Source organism: Bombina bombina, chromosome 6, assembly GCF_027579735.1.
Source record: "Bombina bombina isolate aBomBom1 chromosome 6, aBomBom1.pri, whole genome shotgun sequence".
In the NCBI taxonomy this organism is placed as follows: domain Eukaryota; kingdom Metazoa; phylum Chordata; class Amphibia; order Anura; family Bombinatoridae; genus Bombina; species Bombina bombina.
This window is the reverse complement of record NC_069504.1, coordinates 58,143,410-58,162,202: the sequence shown is the minus strand read 5'-3', so window position 1 is coordinate 58,162,202 and position 18,793 is coordinate 58,143,410. Positions and strand designations below refer to the sequence as shown.

General features: G+C 42.2%; 1 protein-coding gene across 1 annotated transcript in view; it reads right to left on the bottom strand.

The window, feature by feature from the left end:
- The window catches only part of RBM17 (RNA binding motif protein 17), a 103,288-nt gene that overhangs the window by 61,467 nt on the left and 23,028 nt on the right, over window positions 1-18,793 (bottom strand). Inside the window, exons 5-7 of the mRNA XM_053716420.1 lie at window positions 18,401-18,501; window positions 3,359-3,415; window positions 169-307 (exon numbers count right to left, since the gene is read on the bottom strand). Coding sequence (XP_053572395.1) covers window positions 169-307; window positions 3,359-3,415; window positions 18,401-18,501 — 297 coding nt within the window. The remainder of the gene's footprint in view (window positions 1-168; window positions 308-3,358; window positions 3,416-18,400; window positions 18,502-18,793) is intronic.

The window sequence follows — 18,793 nt, the reverse complement described above, 5'->3', positions numbered from 1 at the left end:
CAGGACCTTGTTGTACCCATGGTAATGAAGAATTCTGGTTGTTCTGGGGGCAAAGGGAGGGTTCCTACAGTGCATTACAAGTGTGTACCTAATAAAGTGGCCACTGGGCGTGTCTTTATATACCAATATACATAGATATTTTTATAGAATCTGTTGAAATTGGTTTACCCCATATTTGCAAGAAATGAATTACTGGGTCCAGTGGGCGATCGCGGTCTCTCTGGCTCATCATATATTGGTGGTGGAATGGCAGCCTTTGCCATTTGTGGGCGCACTCTGGGCTCGTCATCATATGCGGGTACAATAGCTAGAAGTCAAAAAGATAAAATCAATCATATATGAAGTTTAAAAGAAAAACAAATCTGCAGACAAAAACACATACAATAGACCATTCTAATGATTACATCAGAGCTCAGGCACCTCACTTCCCCCATCGGCCGCCAAGCAACCCCGCCTAAAATATAACTTGGTGAGACTGGATCCTTTCTAGGCCTCACAGCTGACCTTTCTTACCCATTTGTCGAGCCCTGGATTACATAATAGCACAGAAGTATGTCACAGTAAAGGCATGCTTTGTACAATCTCTCTGGTGTATTAAATAGATAAGGGAGAGAACATATTTATAGAAGAAAGAAAACTGTATTTGATTTGGTTGGCTCCTTAACATTGTTGCTGGTTACCCTTGGGTTAAAATCAGATAAGAACCATAATGCCCTTCATATATGCATAAAGTCCAGACTTTATTAACACTCAGGACAGCCTTATGAACACCACGATCAGCCTCAAATACTTATTCTTAGCACATCTTTAGGAAGTCTACATTGATATATATTAAAAGGGACATACATTCAGCCATTTTTTTCTTCCTAATTCAGAGCATGCAATTTTAAATAACTCTCCAACTTCTATTATAAAATTATCTTCATTCTCTTGGTATAATTTGCTGTAGCAGCAGTACACTACTGGGAGCTAGCTGAACACATCTAGTAAGCCAATCACAAGATACAAATGTGTTCAGGCACCAATCAACAGCTGGTTGTAGGATATTTGCATATTCTTTTTTAACAACCGATACAAAGTACTTTTGAAAATAGAAGTGAATTTAAAAGCGTCTTAAAATGACCTGTTCTATCAGATTTATGGAAGTTTATTATTGACTTACCTATCCCTTTAATTCTACTTCTGTGCAGGATCGTTTTATTACAAAAATACAATTTGCCAACTGTTGTAAAATCATAATGCTCCATTTATGAAGCTGTGGATGAAACTTCATAGCCCTTGTGGTGAAGGTTTGCTCGCATGAGCCTGCAACTACAAATTAAAAAGCCTACGTCTTTAAAGGGACACTGAACTCAATTCTTTCGTGATTCAGATAGAGCATGCACTTTTAAGCAACTTTCTAATTTACTCCTATTAATTTTTCTTCATTCTCTTGCTATCTTTATTTGAAAAAGAAGGCATATAAGCTTTTTTTATTAGTTTAGAACTCTGGACAGCACTTTTTTATTGGTGGGTGAATTTATCCACCAATCAGCAAGAACAACCCAGGTTCACCAAAAATGGGCCGGCATCTAAACTTACATTCTTGCATTTCAAATAAAGATACCAAGAGAATGAAAACAATTTGATAATAGGAGTAAATTAGAAAGTTGCTTAAAATGTCATGCTCTATCTGAATCATGAAAGAAAAAATTTGGGTTCAGTGTCCCTTTAAGAGAGCAGAGATTAATTTACCCCAGGCTGATTTAGCCTGGGTCACTGACAGCTTCTGCTCCTTTGTCATTCTTTTACCGAAAGCAGGAGACTGAGATACACCAGTGACTGCCTCACTCCTCGCAAGCTGAGGCGGACAGGTTCTCTGCCTGGGAACCTTGGTAGTCTGCAGTATATTAGGGGCCAAAGTTAAAAGGAAAAGTTTACCCTTATTTTTTCCCAATGATCCATTTTACCTGCTGGAATGTATTAAACAGTTTACAAATAGTCCCAATAGCTTTATATGGGCGTTTGAAATAGCTGATTTTGCCTGAGGTATCCCCACCTATACTGAAAGTTTCTATACTTATGTACAGGCTATAAAAAAGCTGTGTAAACATATCCAGTACAAAAAAAATGCACTCCCAGTGGGGGGTACGAGAGATAAGCAATACAATGTTAATTTTCACTTGTTCTCTCTTAGTGTTTGGCTTTGGTATACAGACAGAGATAATATAAAGAAGCATGTATATGCACAGAAAGTGATAACATAAGAAAATCTGATTTCCTTAGAAAAACAACGCATCTATTTCATATACAAAAATAAACCTTAAACTATCATACATTTTATACTTTGCAACTGGTGTAACAAGACATTAGAAACACATTAAGTGAAAAACTAATTTTACAGAACACTCACTTTAAAGTCATGCACCAGGCACACTCCCATTGCATTGCTAAGTAGGACATGGCTGGTGACTAGCAGCTTTGAGCACGTACTACTCACAAGCACCATTATAGTAAGGATTCTAAGAGCAAATTTAAGTGTTTAACCACTTATTCAGTTAACCATAAAACTTCCTAAAAACACAAAAACCTCCATAACATACTTTGGTTTCTCAGCACTTTTATAAAGCACATTTTAGGTATGTTCTACAGTGCAAAACTATGTCTTAATATAAGGGAATTATATACAATGCTCTATATAATATAAGCAATTAATACTTTACTGTGTCACATGCCGGTGAAGAAACATAATGCACAAAATATAAAAGTAACAGCTCCATCTAGTGGCCAAAACCTGTAATTAAAGGGACATTAAACCCAAACAATTTCTTTCATGATTCAGATAGAGGACACAATTTTTAAAAAGTTTCCAATTTAATTCTATCATCAATTTTTTTCATTCTCAGGATATTCTTTGTTGAAAAGATACCTAGGTAAGCAGCGCGCACATGTCTGAAGCACTACACGACAGGAAATAGTGCTGCCATCTAGTGCCCCTGCTAATGTATAACATTGTTGCAAAACTGCTGCAGACACGTGCACACTCTTGAGCTTATATTTCTGCTTTTCCACAAAGGATAACAAGAAAACTACGAAAATTTAATAGAAGTAAATTAGAAAGTTGTTTAAAATGTTATGATCTATCTAAATCATGAAAGAAAAAAAATTTGGGTTTTATGTCCCTTTAAGATCCAAAGGGAATAGCGTACAAGTATTATGTGCTGAGAAATAAGTCTAAAGCAAACCAAGGAAAATACTTATCAAAGTATTGTGTCTGTTTTATATATTAAAAGTGAATCCAAAGGAAAAAAATATTAGTACTCATTGCAATACTGGAGTAACTGCTAGCTAACAAACTGCATAATAATGTGATACTTACACTCTCTGTCTTTCTCAACAAGACACGTAGGTGGTGCAATAGCAGCTCCCCCCAAAGCTGTGGAGAGAAGAAATACAGAAGAGGCCATTTATCAATTACCATTATCTAACGTAATATAAAGAGAGACAGATTTAACATCTGACAAAACACATTTGCACCGCTATTCAGATCTAAAAAAAAAAATCAGCTTTCTTGGAGTCTTAAAGGTACAGGCTATTTGCTTTTTTTTCTTATTGGTTACAATACTACCCAGTCTACGGCTTTGCACAACCAACATTGTTTTATAACCTCTAAACCACTACCTGTTTCTAAGACCCTGCATTCCAGTTCTTATCTCAGTGTACTTTATTAGCTTTTCAGTTAGACAGTGCTTGTTCATGTGTGCCATATAGAGAACATCGTGCTCACTCACATAGAGTTATTTATTAGTCAGCACTAATGGTCTAAAATGCAAGTTTGTAAAAAGCACTGAGATAAGGGGGCAGTCTGCAGAGGCTTAGATACAAGATAATAACAGTGTTTGTTATGCAAAACTGAGGAATGAGTAATAAAAGGGATTATTTATCTTTTTAGCCAATAACAATTTTCAACTAGAATGAGACAAAGCACAAAATAACTGCTAGGAATTAAGGTGTATTAGAAAACAAAGATAAATAATAGAAAATAATCTACAGCTGCATATTTTAAAAGTATATTTGTTGTTTAAATCTTGAAGAAATAAGTTTTAGCTTCTATGAAGAAACATGCACCATGCTGTAAGGTAGGTTTCCCTAGGTTTTAAAACTTATCTTACCCCTTCTAGAGAGGCCTGATAAGGACAGCTATAAATAAGCTACAAGAGCAACCAATCTCACAGTGTTTAATGTCCCTTTAGAAGACAAAAAAGCACAAAAAATATTAGGGCAGTAAGCAACTATATAAAAAATATATAACTCCCTGCTTACAACAGTAAAAAGAATCACAAGCAAGAAGGATAAACAATATACAGTACAGAGTGTACCGAGGTCTTTTTATACAGCAAAACAAATTTTATTGAGCTAAAATCTATAGATTAAATGTTATGTTTCAAATAAGCTCCATCTTTAAAACAATTCTAAATTCAACCACTTCCTGGCGTTGGGACATTCCATGCCTTCCTAACTGCGTTTGGCTTTTTTCCTAAAGCTATAGCCGCTTTCTGAATGGGATCGCGGGCTGGAGGGCATGCCTAGCGTTATAGGCACTCCCCCCTGACCCGATCCCATTATTGAAATTACACGATCACATGAACGATTGCGTGATTTCACTTTTTAACCTATTTGTTTACATTGGAAATTTGTTCCGATGCAGACAAATAAGCCCTGGCGTGAAAGGGTTAAAGAATATATCTGTTTATATCTTCCTTCTGATAACTCTCCTTGGCTTACAGCATCCCATGTCAGAAGAGTAAATCAGCTTTGTGCTACTGATAACCAACGGAGGTAAAGAATTGATAACCATAACGCACAAATAGTGTGAGTGTGTGAATATATCATTTTCAAGTGTCCTTTAAAACTTTTATATGCACCTAGGCAGGTGACTATTGTGAAAAAAAGTGATTCCATTTGTGCTTGTACAAGAAAAAGTATGACTTTTTACAATATTTAAAAAAAAAAAAAAACTATATATGGCATTAAAAAATATAATTTATGCTTACCTGATAAATTCATTTCTCCTGTAGTGTAGTCAGTCCACGGGTCATCCATTACTTATGGGATTATATCTCCTCCCTAACAGGAAGTGCAAGAGGATCACCCAAGCAGAGCTGCTATATAGCTCCTCCCCTCTACGTCATACCCAGTCATTCGACCGAAACCATATGAGAAAGGAGAAACTATAGGGTGCAGTGGTGACTGGAGTTTAATTAAAATTTAGACCTGCCGTAAAAAACAGGGCGGGCCGTGGACTGACTACACTACAGCAGAAATGAATTTATCAGGTAAGCATAAATTATATTTTCTCCTGTTAAGTGTAGTCAGTCCACGGGTCATCCATTACTTATGGGATACCAATACCAAAGCTAAAAGTACACGGATGACGGGAGGGACAAGGCAGGATCTTTACACGGAAGGAACCACTGCCTGTAGAACCTTTCTCCCAAAAACAGCCTCTGAAGAAGCAAAAGTGTCAAATTTGTAAAATTTTGAAAAAGTGTGAAGTGAAGACCAAGTTGCAGCCTTGCAAATCTGTTCAACAGAGGCCTCATTCTTAAAGGCCCAAGTGGAAGCCACAGCTCTAGTAGAATGAGCTGTAATCCTTTCAGGAGGCTGCTGTCCAGCAGTCTCATAGGCTAAACGTATTATGCTACGAAGCCAAAAAGAGAGAGAGGCAGCCGAAGCTTTCTGACCTCTCCTCTGTCCAGAATAAACGACAAACAAGGAAGAAGTTTGACGAAAATCTTTAGTTGCCTGTAAATAAAATTTCAGGGCACGGACAACGTCCAGATTGTGCAAAAGTAGTTCCTTCTTTGAAGAAGGATTAGGGCACAACGATGGAACAACAATCTCTTGATTGATATTCTTGTTAGTGACTACCTTAGGTAAGAACCCAGGTTTAGTACGCAGAACTACCTTGTCTGAATGAAAAATCAGATAAGGAGAATCACAATGTAAGGCCGATAACTCAGACTCTTCGAGCCGAGGAAATAGCCATTAAAAACAGAACTTTCCAGGATAACAGCTTGATATCGATGGAATGAAGGGGTTCAAACGGAACACCTTGCAGAACGTTAAGAACTAAGTTTAAGCTCCACGGCGGAGCAACAGTCTTAAACACAGGCCTAATCCTAGCCAAAGCCTGACAAAAAACCTGAACGTCTGGAACTTCTGCCAGACGTTTGTGTAAAAGGATAGACAGAGCTGAAATCTGTCCCTTTAACGAACTAGCAGATAAACCCTTTTCTAAACCCTCTTGTAGAAAAGACAATATCCTAGGAATCCTAACCTTACTCCATGAGTAACTCTTGGATTCGCACCAATATAAATATTTACGCCATATTTTATGGTAAATTTTCCTGGTAACAGGTTTCCTAGCCTGTATTAAGGTATCAATCACTGACTCCGAGAATCCACGCTTTGATAGAATCAAGCGTTCAATCTCCATGCAGTCAGCCTCAGAGAAATTAGATTTGGATGTTTGAAAGGACCCTGAATCAGAAGGTCCTGTCTCAGAGGCAGGGACCATGGTGGACAGGACGACATGTCCACTAGATCTGCATACCAGGTCCTGCGTGGCCACGCAGGCGCTATCAGAATCACCGATGCTCTCTCCTGTTTGATCCTGGCAATCAATCGAGGAAGCATTGGGAAAGGTGGAAACACATAAGCCATGTTGAAGACCCAAGGAGCTGTTAGAGCATCTATCAGCACCGCTCCCGGGTCCCTGGACCTGGATCCGTAACAAGGAAGCTTGGCGTTCTGGCGAGACGCCATGAGATCCAGATCTGGTTTGCCCCAACGATGAAGCAGTTGGGCAAACACCGCCGGGTGAAGTTCCCACTCCCCCGGATGAAAAGTCTGGCGACTTAGAAAATCCGCCTCCCAGTTCTCCACGCCTGGGATGTGGATCGCTGACAGGTGGCAAGAGTGAGACTCTGCCCAGCGAATTATCTTTGAGACTTCCATCATCGCTAGGGAACTCCTTGTTCCTCCTTGATGGTTGATGTAAGCCACAGTCGTGATGTTGTCCGACTGAAACCTGATGAACCTCCGAGATGCTAACTGAGGCCAAGCCAGAAGAGCATTGAAAATTGCTCTTAATTCCAGAATGTTTATTGGAAGGAGTCTCTCCTTCTGAGTCCATGATCCCTGAGCCTTCAGGGAATTCCAGACTGCGCCCCAACCTAGAAGGCTGGCGTCTGTTGTTACAATCGTCCAATCTGGCCTGCGGATGGACATCCCCTTGGACAGATGTGGCCGAGAAAGCCACCATAGAAGAGAATCTCTGGTCTCTTGATCCAGATTTAGCAGAGGGGACAAATCTGAGTAATCCCCATTCCACTGACTTAGCATGCACAATTGCAGCGGTCTGAGATGCAGGCGCGCAAATGGTACTATGTCCATTGCCGCTACCATTAAGCCGATTACCTCCATGCACTGAGCCACTGACGGGTGTTGAATGGAATGAAGGCCACGGCAAGCATTTAGAAGTTTTGTTAACCTGTCCTCCGTCAGGTAAATTTTCATTTCTACAGAATCTATAAGAGTTCCTAGAAAGGGAACTCTTGTGAGTGGCACTAGAGAACTCTTTTCTACGTTCACTTTCCACCCATGCGACCTTAGAAATGCCAGAACTAACTCTGTATGAGACTTGGCAGTTTGGAAACTTGACGCTTGTATCAGAATGTCGTCTAGGTACGGAGCTACCGCTATGCCTCGCGGTCTTAGTACCGCCAGAAGGGAGCCCAGAACCTTTGTAAAGATTCTTGGAGCCGTAGCTAACCCGAAGGGAAGAGCTACAAACTGGTAATGCCTGTTTAGGAAGGCAAATCTTAGATACCGGTAATGATCCTTGTGAATCGGTATGTGAAGGTAGGCATCCTTTAAATCCACTGTGGTCATGTACTGACCCTCTTGGATCATGGGTAAGATGGTTCAAATAGTTTCCATTTTGAACGATGGAACTCTTAGGAATTTGTTTAGGATCTTTAAGTCCAAGATTGGTCTGAAAGTTCCCTCTTTCTTGGGAACCACAAATAGATTTGAATAGAATCCCTGCCCGTGTTCCGTCTGCGGAACTGGGTGGATCACCCCCATTAGTAAGAGGTCTTGTACACAGCGTAGAAACGCCTCTTTCTTTATTTGGTTTGCTGATAACCTTGAAAGATGAAATCTCCCTTTTGGAGGAGAAGCTTTGAAATCCAGAAGATATCCTTGGGATATGATTTCCAACGCCCAGGGATCCTGGACATCCCTTGCCCAAGCCTGGGCAAAGAGAGAAAGTCTGCCCCCCACTATATCCGTCTCCGGATCGGGGGCCCTCACTTCATGCTGTCTTAGGGGCAGCAGCAGGTTTTCTGGCCTGCTTGCCCTTGTTCCAGGACTAGTTAGGTTTCCAGCCCTGTCTGAAGCGAGCAACAGTTCCTTCCTGTCTTGGAGCGGAGGAAGTTGATGCTGCTCCTGCCTTGAAATTACGAAAGGCACGAAAATTAGACTGTTTAGCCTTTGGTTTGGCCCTGTCTTGAGGCAGGGCATGGCCCTTACCTCCAGTAATGTCAGCGATAATTTCTTTCAAACCGGGTCCGAATAATGTCTGCCCTTTGAAAGGAATATTAAGCAATTTTGATTTAGAAGTCACATCAGCTGACCAGGATTTAAGCCACAGCGCTCTGCGCGCTTGAATGGCGAAACCGGAGTTCTTAGCCGTAAGTTTGGTTAAGTGTACTACAGCATCAGAAATAAACGAATTAGCTAGCTTAAGGGCTTTAAGTTTGTTTATAATCTCATCCAATGGAGCTGTGCTAAGGGTCTCTTCCAGAGACTCAAACCAGAATGCCGCCGCAGCAGTGACAGGCGCGATGCATGCAAGGGGTTGTAATATAAAACCTTGCTGAACAAACATCTTCTTAAGGTAACCCTCTAACTTTTTATCCATTGGATCTGAAAAAGCACAGCTATCCTCCACCGGGATAGTGGTGCGCTTAGCCAGAGTAGAAACTGCTCCTTCCACCTTAGGGACCATCTGCCATAGGTCCCGTGTGGTGGCATCTATTGGAAACATTTTTCTAAATATAGGAGGGGGTGAAAAAGGCACACCGGGTCTATCCCACTCCTTGTTAACAATTTCTGTAAGCCTTTTAGGTATAGGAAAAACGTCAGTACACGCCGGTACCGCAAAATATTTATCCAGCCTACATACTTTCTCTGGAATTTATCACCAAGTACCTCAGAAAAAACGATTAACATGCCAGTAAACGTTTTAAAATTGAGAATTATGAAGTGTAATTAATAAACCTGCTGCTAGTCGCTTTCACTGCAGTGTAGGCTCAAATATTACTTTAATATTGACAGTATTTTCTTAGTGAAAATTCCATTCCCCAGAAATACCTCAGAGTATACATACATACATATCAGCCTGATACCAGTTGCTACTACTGCATTTAAGGCTGCACTTACATTACATCGGTATTAGCAGTATTTTCTGAGTCAATTCCATTCCTTAGAAAATAATATACTGCACATACCTCCTTGCAGGTGGACCCTGCCTGCTATCCCCTGTTCTGAAGTTACCTCACTCCTCAGAATGGCCGAGAACAGCAAGTGGATCTTAGTTACGACCGCTAAGATCATAGAAAACTCAAGCAGATTCTTCTTCTAATGCTGCTTGAGAACAAACAACACACTCCGGTGCCGTTTAAAATAACAAACTTTTGATTGAAGATTAAAAACTAAGTTTAACACACCACAGACCTCTCACACGTCCTATCTTTAAGTTAGGTGCAAGAGAATGACTGGGTATGACGTAGAGGGGAGGAGCTATATAGCAGCTCTGCTTGGGTGATCCTCTTGCACTTCCTGTTAGGGAGGAGATATAATCCCATAAGTAATGGATGACCCGTGGACTGACTACACTTAACAGGAGAAATACTTTCACTGTTCTGGAAAAAGTATGACCTTGTATTAAGGGGTTTTGTTTAGAAGTAAATACCAGTTGATGAAATATTTCCAAGTATTAAGAATGAACGAAAGCACTGACCGCATTCAACTGCGCATGCACAGTTTTAATCTCTTAATCCTAAACTCCTTGAGAGTGATCTAACACTTTCTCACACTGCAGCTCCCAAATCCTTCTCATTGAGAAAACAATCTCTTCTTATGAAGCAATTTCTCTGTCTCTCTATATATAAATAACAGTGGTTAAATATAATAATAAATATCATTGCAAACCCTTTATGTGCACAATCCTGATAAAGTAATCAGCTGAAGTATGAAGATTACCTAAATATATACTACCCTATCATGTTTGTTTTTTTAATATCTATTTTTCATATGAAAAAACAACAACAAAAAACATATTTGAAGAGACACTGTATGTAATGCAGAGAAATGAATACCCCTGCATACTAAACTTGCGGTAGCAGTACATTTAGCTAGCTACATACACAGTTATGTCAAACAAGAGATTTCCTGAATAGTGAGATGGAAGCAGAAGGTATGTGAACTACCAAGAGCTGAATAAAAAACTGCTTGGCTTTCAGGGGCCAGTAAAATACTGGAAAGTCATCTGTTAATGTTGTGTATGGCAGTCTTCGGGTTAAAGTGAATGTAAAATTTAATGAGAAAATGCAGTTTTTAAAAAACAATTTATGCTTACCAGATAAATTACTTTCCTTCCGGATAGGGAGAGTCCACAACTTCATTCCTTACTGTTGGGAAATACAACACCTGCCCACCAGGAGGAGGCAAAGACACCCCAGCCAAAGGCTTAAATATCCCTCCCACTTCCTTATTACCCCAGTCATTCTGCAGAGGGAACAAGGAAAAGTAGGAGAAATATAACATTATAAATGGTGCCAGAAGAATTAGATAAATAATAGGGGGCCGCACTTAGACAAGAAAAAACGTGGCAGGGCCATAGACTCTCCCTATCCGGAAGGAAAGGAATTTATTTGGTAAGCATAAATTATGTTTTCCTTCCTAAGATAGGGAGAGTCCACTGCTTCATTCCTTACTGTTGGGAACACTATACCCAAGCTCCAGAGGACACTGAATGAATAACTTGAGGGAATAAAAAGGAAGAGGCGGACCCTATTCTGAGGGCACCACAGCCTGCAAAACTTTTCTCCCGAAAGCTGCTTCAGCCAAAGCAAAAACATCAAACTTGTAAAAATTTGAAAAAATATGTAAGGAGGATCAGGTAGCTGCTTTAAAAATCTGATCCATAGAGGCGTCGTTCTTAAAGGCCCAAGAGGAAGCCACTGTTCTAGTGGAATGAGCCGTTATCCTCTCAGGAGAATGATGTCCCACTGTCTCGTAAGCTAAGCGGATGACACTCCTTAACCAAAGAGATAGGGAAGTCGAAGTAGTACGACCTCCAGGACCCACGGATCCTGTACATCCCTGAACCAAGCGTCTGAAAAAAGATACAGTCTGCCCCCTGCACGATCCAATCCTGGATCAGGGGCCGCCCCTTCAAGCCGATTTGTTTTCGGCAGGCTTCTTATTCTTTTTGGACTTATTCCAGGACTGAACCGGCTTCCAAGTATTCTTGGGTTGCTCGGGCTTGGAGGAGGATTGTTGCCGTTGGGATTTGTCCGCACAAAAGGAACGAAAATTAGAATATTGTCGTCCCTTAGACTTGTTCTTCTTATCTTGCTGTAGGAAGGCCCCCTTGCCTCCGGTAACCCGTAGAAATAATGGTGTCCAGGTCTGGACCAAATAAAATCTTTCCCTTGAAGGGAAGAGAAAGGAGTCTAGACTTAAAAGTCATATCCGCAGACCAAGACTTCAATCAGAGCACCCAGCGGGCTAGGACCGCAAAGCCAGAGGCAGATAAAATAATTAGCAATTCTCAGAGCTTTAATTCTGTCTTGAATATCCTCGAAGGGAGACTCCACCTCATCAAGTTCCGACAAAGAGTCGCACCAGCAGGTAGCTGCTCCGGCAACCACGGCAACTGCCGCCTCCGGTTGAAACAAAAAACTTAAATTATGCTTACCTGATAATTTTCTTTTCTTCAGACGGAAAGAGTCCACAGCTGCATTCATTACTTTTGGGAAAACAATACCCAAGCTATAAAGGACACTGAATGCTAAAACGGGAGTGTACAAAAGGCGGCCCATTCTGAGGGCACCAGGCCTAAAACCCCTTCTCAACAAAACCAAGCTTTGTCCAAAGCCGAGAAAAAACTTTGAAAAAAAGGAAAAGGCCCAAGGACACTGACTCGCAGATAGTTCATAAGCTTTGCTAGAGACCGCAGGAACTAGACTCGTCAACCGGCAATCAGTCTCCTAACAACACACCCCTTGCTAGAGAAAGGGATCAAACAACCGTAGTCTCCATAAAGGACACGGAAAGGACATCCAATAAAGTATTTCAGAGAACCCTAAATAGAGCCCCAAAGATCACTAGGCAAAAAACCAGGGCCAAACCAACAGAGACCAAACTGGTCTCGCAGAACAAGGGAGGCAACGTCCAGACCCCAGTTCGCACAGATTCAACGGGATAAAGACCCAGAAACTAAATGAAACAGAGAAGCATCCACACCCTAGAAAGTTACTGAAGACAAAGGACCCCAGAAACCGGTAAAGACAGCTCAGAATATCCAAAAATTCAGAAACCGTAAACCTCGTGCAGCAAGCTCAGATTGGATAACACCTGACAGCAACACCTGAAGAGTCAAAACACTGCACGCTGCTGTCATCCAAAGATGACTCTAGAAATTTGAGTACTTGCAAGCAAGTGGAAGCAGATGAAGTTAGATTCAAACCCTAACCTAGAGCTTGCTATGCATCCAGCTAACCAGTGAACGCCTCCAGTCCTTCCCAAAATATCCTGAACGTGGAAAAGAAGCAGAGCCAAACATCGATGACCCGAGCACGAAAGTAGCAGAGCAACAGATTTCAAATCCTGCTCGAAACACCGGACCAGCCCAAGCAACAGGCATGTCCGATAGACAGGGGAAACAAAATGACCAAAACCCAATGCCCCCCAGAGCTCGGGTGCCAACCCATACGCTCCTTCCAATATAAGGCACTTCCAAGGAGAACCCCCTAGGACTTGGTATAGAGAAAAGTGCAAAATAGATCCCTAGGAAGACCTGACACAATTCTCTTTGACAGTCTCGACACATAGAGATTACTCTCCCAACAGTTGGTCGAACAAGCCACAGACTGCTGCTCCCCAGCTCCTCCTGCACACTTCGTCCGAAGGACAAATCAGCCACCCTTGAAAACTGGGTCGCCCCGAACCAGTCCACCCAGACATCCAATAAGGATCCGATACAAGAACCCTGGACTCGGGACCCATAGCCATCTTAAAACGAGCGACACCTCCAGGGAGCACAAGATACCCCGGCTGGAAAAAACACAGGGGATGCAAATCCAGGCTAACCTGGAGAAATGGGTACAGGACTCACTCAAATTCCCAGCCCAAAGGGAAGAGAACACTCCTAGCAGGAGGCCAACTCCCCACCAACAAGGTGCTAGGCCATAGTCACGCAACTAATCTAGAGCCCTAAGGCACCAAGGACCACACACACAAAGTCCCAGACTAAGGGAAATAACTACAAGAACAGAGTTCACACGAAAAAGAAAGTAGAAAAAAAGACTAGTCTCCATATCCTGTCAGATTATCCTTCCGGAAGGACCACACCCAAGGAAAAAGAATGCCGAGCATCCAGAACCCTAGCAGGAAAACCCCTTAGCGAAAGCTTGGAAAGGAGGAGACCACAGTCTATTGTTCCTAAATATGGCAAAAAAGCCGCCAAGAAAAACGGACGAAGTCCAGGCAGTGTCGACCCAAAGGAAGAGACCTCAAGAAGGAACAAGTCCTGAAAGGACAATCCCAAGTAAGCTCGAAAGGCAAGCCCGCAAGGAACTGGCTGCATGAAGGATCTAAGTCCTTCAACTTCTAACCCACTACGGGAAGGACACACTCTAAATCCTGCAAAATCAGAATCAACAGAGTATGTCGCAGTGGAACTCAATGGAGTCCCAGCCGACTAAAATGAAAGGCTAATGAAGACCGAACACAATCCCCCATGCCCCTAGGCAAACCACGGACCATCAAGTCCTCTCGGAATGCTAGATGAAACGTGAAATAAAACAAATAATAGTGGGAACCACTCGGCACCCTAACGGGACCAGCCAGGCGTAGCAGGAAGGATTTGTACCCAGTCAGGACCAGCCTGAAACCAAAGGCCCCCAAGCACTGACAAGGCCACACAGTCACCCCCTAAGAGGGAGAGATAAACAACAGACTAACATAGGACTAAACACATCCTCATGAACTAACTTCCGTAAAAGTAAACAGTGTGACCACAAAATCGCGAGTATCAATTCCAGAGAAGAAGATTCCCTAAGAAAATATTAAAACAAACATGAGATCTAAACTAAATAAATTCCATCCTAACCGGATTAAAATGAGATAAGGCAACCTGTAGGTTATCGCCCAGGAAGAATGGACACGTTCCGCAGGACAAGCCTAACGGGAATCAGAGTCTTCCAAGCTCAGAACTGGAAAGATACTTAATAAACAAGACAATAAGAAGATTACTTAATTCCCTCATGTCTAATCATGCATGCCATTCGTAGCGGAAGACTGAGGATCCACCACCTCATTAAGAGTGGGATCCTCCAGCATTGCCAAAACGTACCTCAGTAGAACACAAAGGCGTGCCAGTCTACAACGAAAGGCAAAACTTACCTCCGCTGGGGCAAATAATGACCCTGGGCCCAAAGGTTGAACCCTGAAGCCTCAGGAGCAGTCGCTCCCCCAGAGGGCTGAACTGGACCAGACGATCCCATGCCTGACGAGCTCTGGTTAACGGAACATGGACAATATCGTAAACACACTCCTGGGAGACGTAAATGCACCAGCGCCAAAGATATGGCCATGCGGAACCGTATCATAGCCTCCGGAGGAAACAAGCCATCCTCCAGAGAATAATAAGCCGCGTTTGCGTTACCTCCATGCGTAGTAAGAGTTGGTTGTAGGGAACTCGCATTCGGGGAGCAAAATCCCCAGGAGGCGGATGGCTCAGCGGGCCCCTGGTTCTCCGATCCCGAGGAACAGAGCACTCTAAAACAGCATTTGGAGCATAACTGATGGGCATCTATCACCCGGGCCAATTCATATTCTTCGCAAGTAGAATCTGAATCCGACATATCCATCTAAAAAAAAAAAATAATCAGAATCCTCCATGACTGGGATATTGATACAAAAATGGACCAATAAGAAAAATATAAACGGCACCTTACACCCCAAATGGCTGGGGCACTCACCACCTCCTATGAACCAGACACCAGTGAACCAGAAATTCTCCGTCGCCACACGGTCAGGAATGCAGAAATGGAGAGCCAAAACGTGACCACGCCCGGTCAAAAGGTGTAGCGTGCAGTCCATGAAAAAGCACGCCCAACCGTAAAGGCCGCGTCACTTGCAATAGGCCGTTATGTTCCAAAATAGCCATGAGCCTAAGTATCACTACACACTAGCAGACAGAATCACATAAACATGATTTAAAAAACCCCTGTTCAATAACCGCCCTCAGGTGATATTAACCCTTGATTCCAAGATACAAAAGAAGCCTCACTGAGACCCTGTGTTTAAGTAAATTCCTGCAAGGTTGTAGCCTCTCAGATAAACAGTTGTAATTACAAGACATCCATGACGAAAGTAAAATGAAATGATCTTACAGGAATCTACGCCATGGAACAGGAACACGGCCCTTCAAGTGTGACAGATAGTAACATCGCTTCTGCCATGGACTTGAGAGAAGAAAGCAGGCAGCGAAACTCAACGCTGATTGCTTGTGGAGCTGGAGTCGGGATGGTTTCACAGAAAGACTCTCCCTGAATCTCCAGACTCTAACTTTCATCTATGCTCTCACTGAGAGGCTGACAGGACTACTTAAAACGCCAGTCCCATTCTGAAGAGTACTACCCTCCATAAGAGACATCGAAAAAAACTTCTGACACTTCTCTGCAACCTCCTGGGACGAAAGGCAAAGAATGACTGGGGGATGGGGGAAGTGGGAGAGGTATTTAAGCCTTTGGCTGGGGTGTCTTTGCCTCCTCCTGGTGGCCAGGTTCTGAATTCCCAAAAGTAATGAATGCAGCTGTTTACTCTTTCCGATTATGAAAAAACAAACAAAAAACAAACAACCTTTCATTGAAGCATCTTTCTCAGTAAGGTTTCTATTTTTTTTATCCATCGGCTCTATGAACGAAGAACTATCCTCAAGAGGTATAATAGTACGTTTAGCAAGCGTAGAGATAGCACCACCCACCTTAGGAATGGAGCCCCACAAATCCAGTTGAGAGTACAAGAAAATGTTTTTAAAGTAGACGAGGGGGAAAAGGAAGATCCAATTCTTTCCTATTCGTTGTTAATAATGTTCGCCATTTTAACAGGCACAGGAAAAGTCAAAGGAACTGTCCTGTCTTCGTAAACTCTGTCTAATTTAGGTATAATAAGTTCTTCAGGCAGCGCGGCCTCTGGAAACTCTAACATAGACAGAACCTCATTTAATAAAAAATACAAGTGCTCAATTTTAAACCTAAAGAACGGTTCCTCTGCAGCAGGAGGCTTAGACGCTAAGGACTCCGACCCAGAAAGTTCACCCCCTGAAGCTACAGAGGTTAACTCATCATCGGATAACTGGGACATAATAGCTAAATCCGATAAATATTTAGAGGGCCGCATACACCGCCATTTGCAACTGCACGGCAAAGTCCGCAGGAAGAAGGCCCCCTCCGGATGGAGGATTAGATGTGCTAATGGGAACTGCATGTGGAGTGGATAATGTAGCAAGGGTAATAATCTCATGGGACGCCGAGTCCTGAGAAGTAGACGGCTCAGAGGGACTAATAGCCTTAGCAGGCTTGTCTCCCTTCTTAGACTTTATAATGGTGTAAATGCATGTGGAACATAATTGAGTGAGCAGGAAAACCATGGCCTCCTCACAATATAAACAAGTATGATTTAGTACAGAAGAAGTACCTTCTAACATGTCAGAGTCCTCCATAGCTCAGGTACCCACAGGAGGACACAAAAACTTTTTTTTTTTTTTAAATATTCTCCCAATGGCTGGGGCACTCACCACCTCCTAGACCCAGACAGTTAACAGAGGAAACGCTCTCCTCAGGTTGAAGTCTCAGTCGAAATTGAGGAAATGAACATAGACCACATGCTATGAAATGTACAGCAAGTTAATAGGAGTTGTGCAACACTTTCAAAAACGAAAGTGAAACCAGTTTGTTCCAGCCAAAAACACACAGGGAGCACAGAAAATAAAATCACACAAAGCAGCATGTAAATAATTCATACACTGATTAATTAACCCCAACTGTTCAATAAACCCCCCACAGAGGATATTAAGCCTGGATCCAAGGTATAAAGGAGCCACACTGTGACCCTGTTATAACGTTTAATGTGTAAAAAAAAGTGAAAATGATCTTACCTCCAGGATCCATGCTGTGGAACAGAACACAGCCTTTCAAGTGTGACAGTCTTATATAGCAGCGCTCCGGACATGGACCTAAGTGAGAGAAAGCAGGCAGTGAAACTTGTCAACACTGATTGCTAACGAGCTGTTAGAAGTCTGGATGGTTTTGCAGAAAAACTTTCCCTGCATCTCCAGACTCTAACTTTCATCAATACTCTCACTGAGAGGTTGATATGACTACTTAAAACTCCAGTTCCATCTCGAAGGGCAGATACCCTTTTTCAGGGCTCTCCGAATCTTCTGACACTTCTCTGCCACCTCCTATGACAAAAGGCAAAGAATGACTGGGGTAATGAGGAAGTGGGGGGGGATATTTAAGCCTTTGGCTGGGGTGTCTCTGCCTCCTCCTGGTGGCCAGGTGTTGTATTTCCCAACAGTAAGGAATGAAGCCATGGACTCTTCCCTATCTTAGAAAGGAAAAACTATTAAATACAGGGGCACTTTCATTCATTAAACTTTAGATCCAATTTAAGAGATGAACGCTGTACATGCACATTTAAATACAGATCTTGCACTTGCTTATTTGCAACACTCAGACATGCTTATTAAAAATGGTTGGTTCATCTGCCCCAGAAACCATTCCCTGACTCCTATAAGTTATGGCTGACTACTAGACTACTTGATATGTGCATTTGATCCTACGTGAGGTTTTATGCTTGTGAAAGATCAACACACTAAGATATGCATTTGCACAGATCTAAGTGCGGCGATCTGGCCCCAAAAAGAGCCGAACGCACGAGCGGCTGCCTACATCCGCATTTGGATCCTCACGAAAGAACTGAATTCACCTATTTACCGACTACTGTTAGTAGATAATAAATGTAAAAGAAAAATACCAAGACAATAAAAATAACTTACCTCTTTTCCTTCGCTGCTCGTCATACTCCTCTTCTTCATCAGATTCCGGGTCAGCAGGTCTTTTTGAAAACCCACTGGCCTCATGTCTATCCTTACGTCTTCTATAACAGAAAATAAAGCTATTTATACACACACACAAACACAAAATTAAGAACTGCATTGCATACAACATTTTTGTTCCAGAATCCAAATGTGCTTCATTCTTTTCATACCCCTTGATTAAAGGAATACACACATATCCTACACTAGTGGGAGCTAGTTGCTGATTGGTGCCTGCACACATTTGTCTCTTGTGATTGGCTAAATAGATGTGTTCAGCGAGCTGCCGGTAGTGCAATGCTGTTTCTTCAGCAAAGGATAACAAGAGAATGAAGCAAATTTAATAATAGAAGT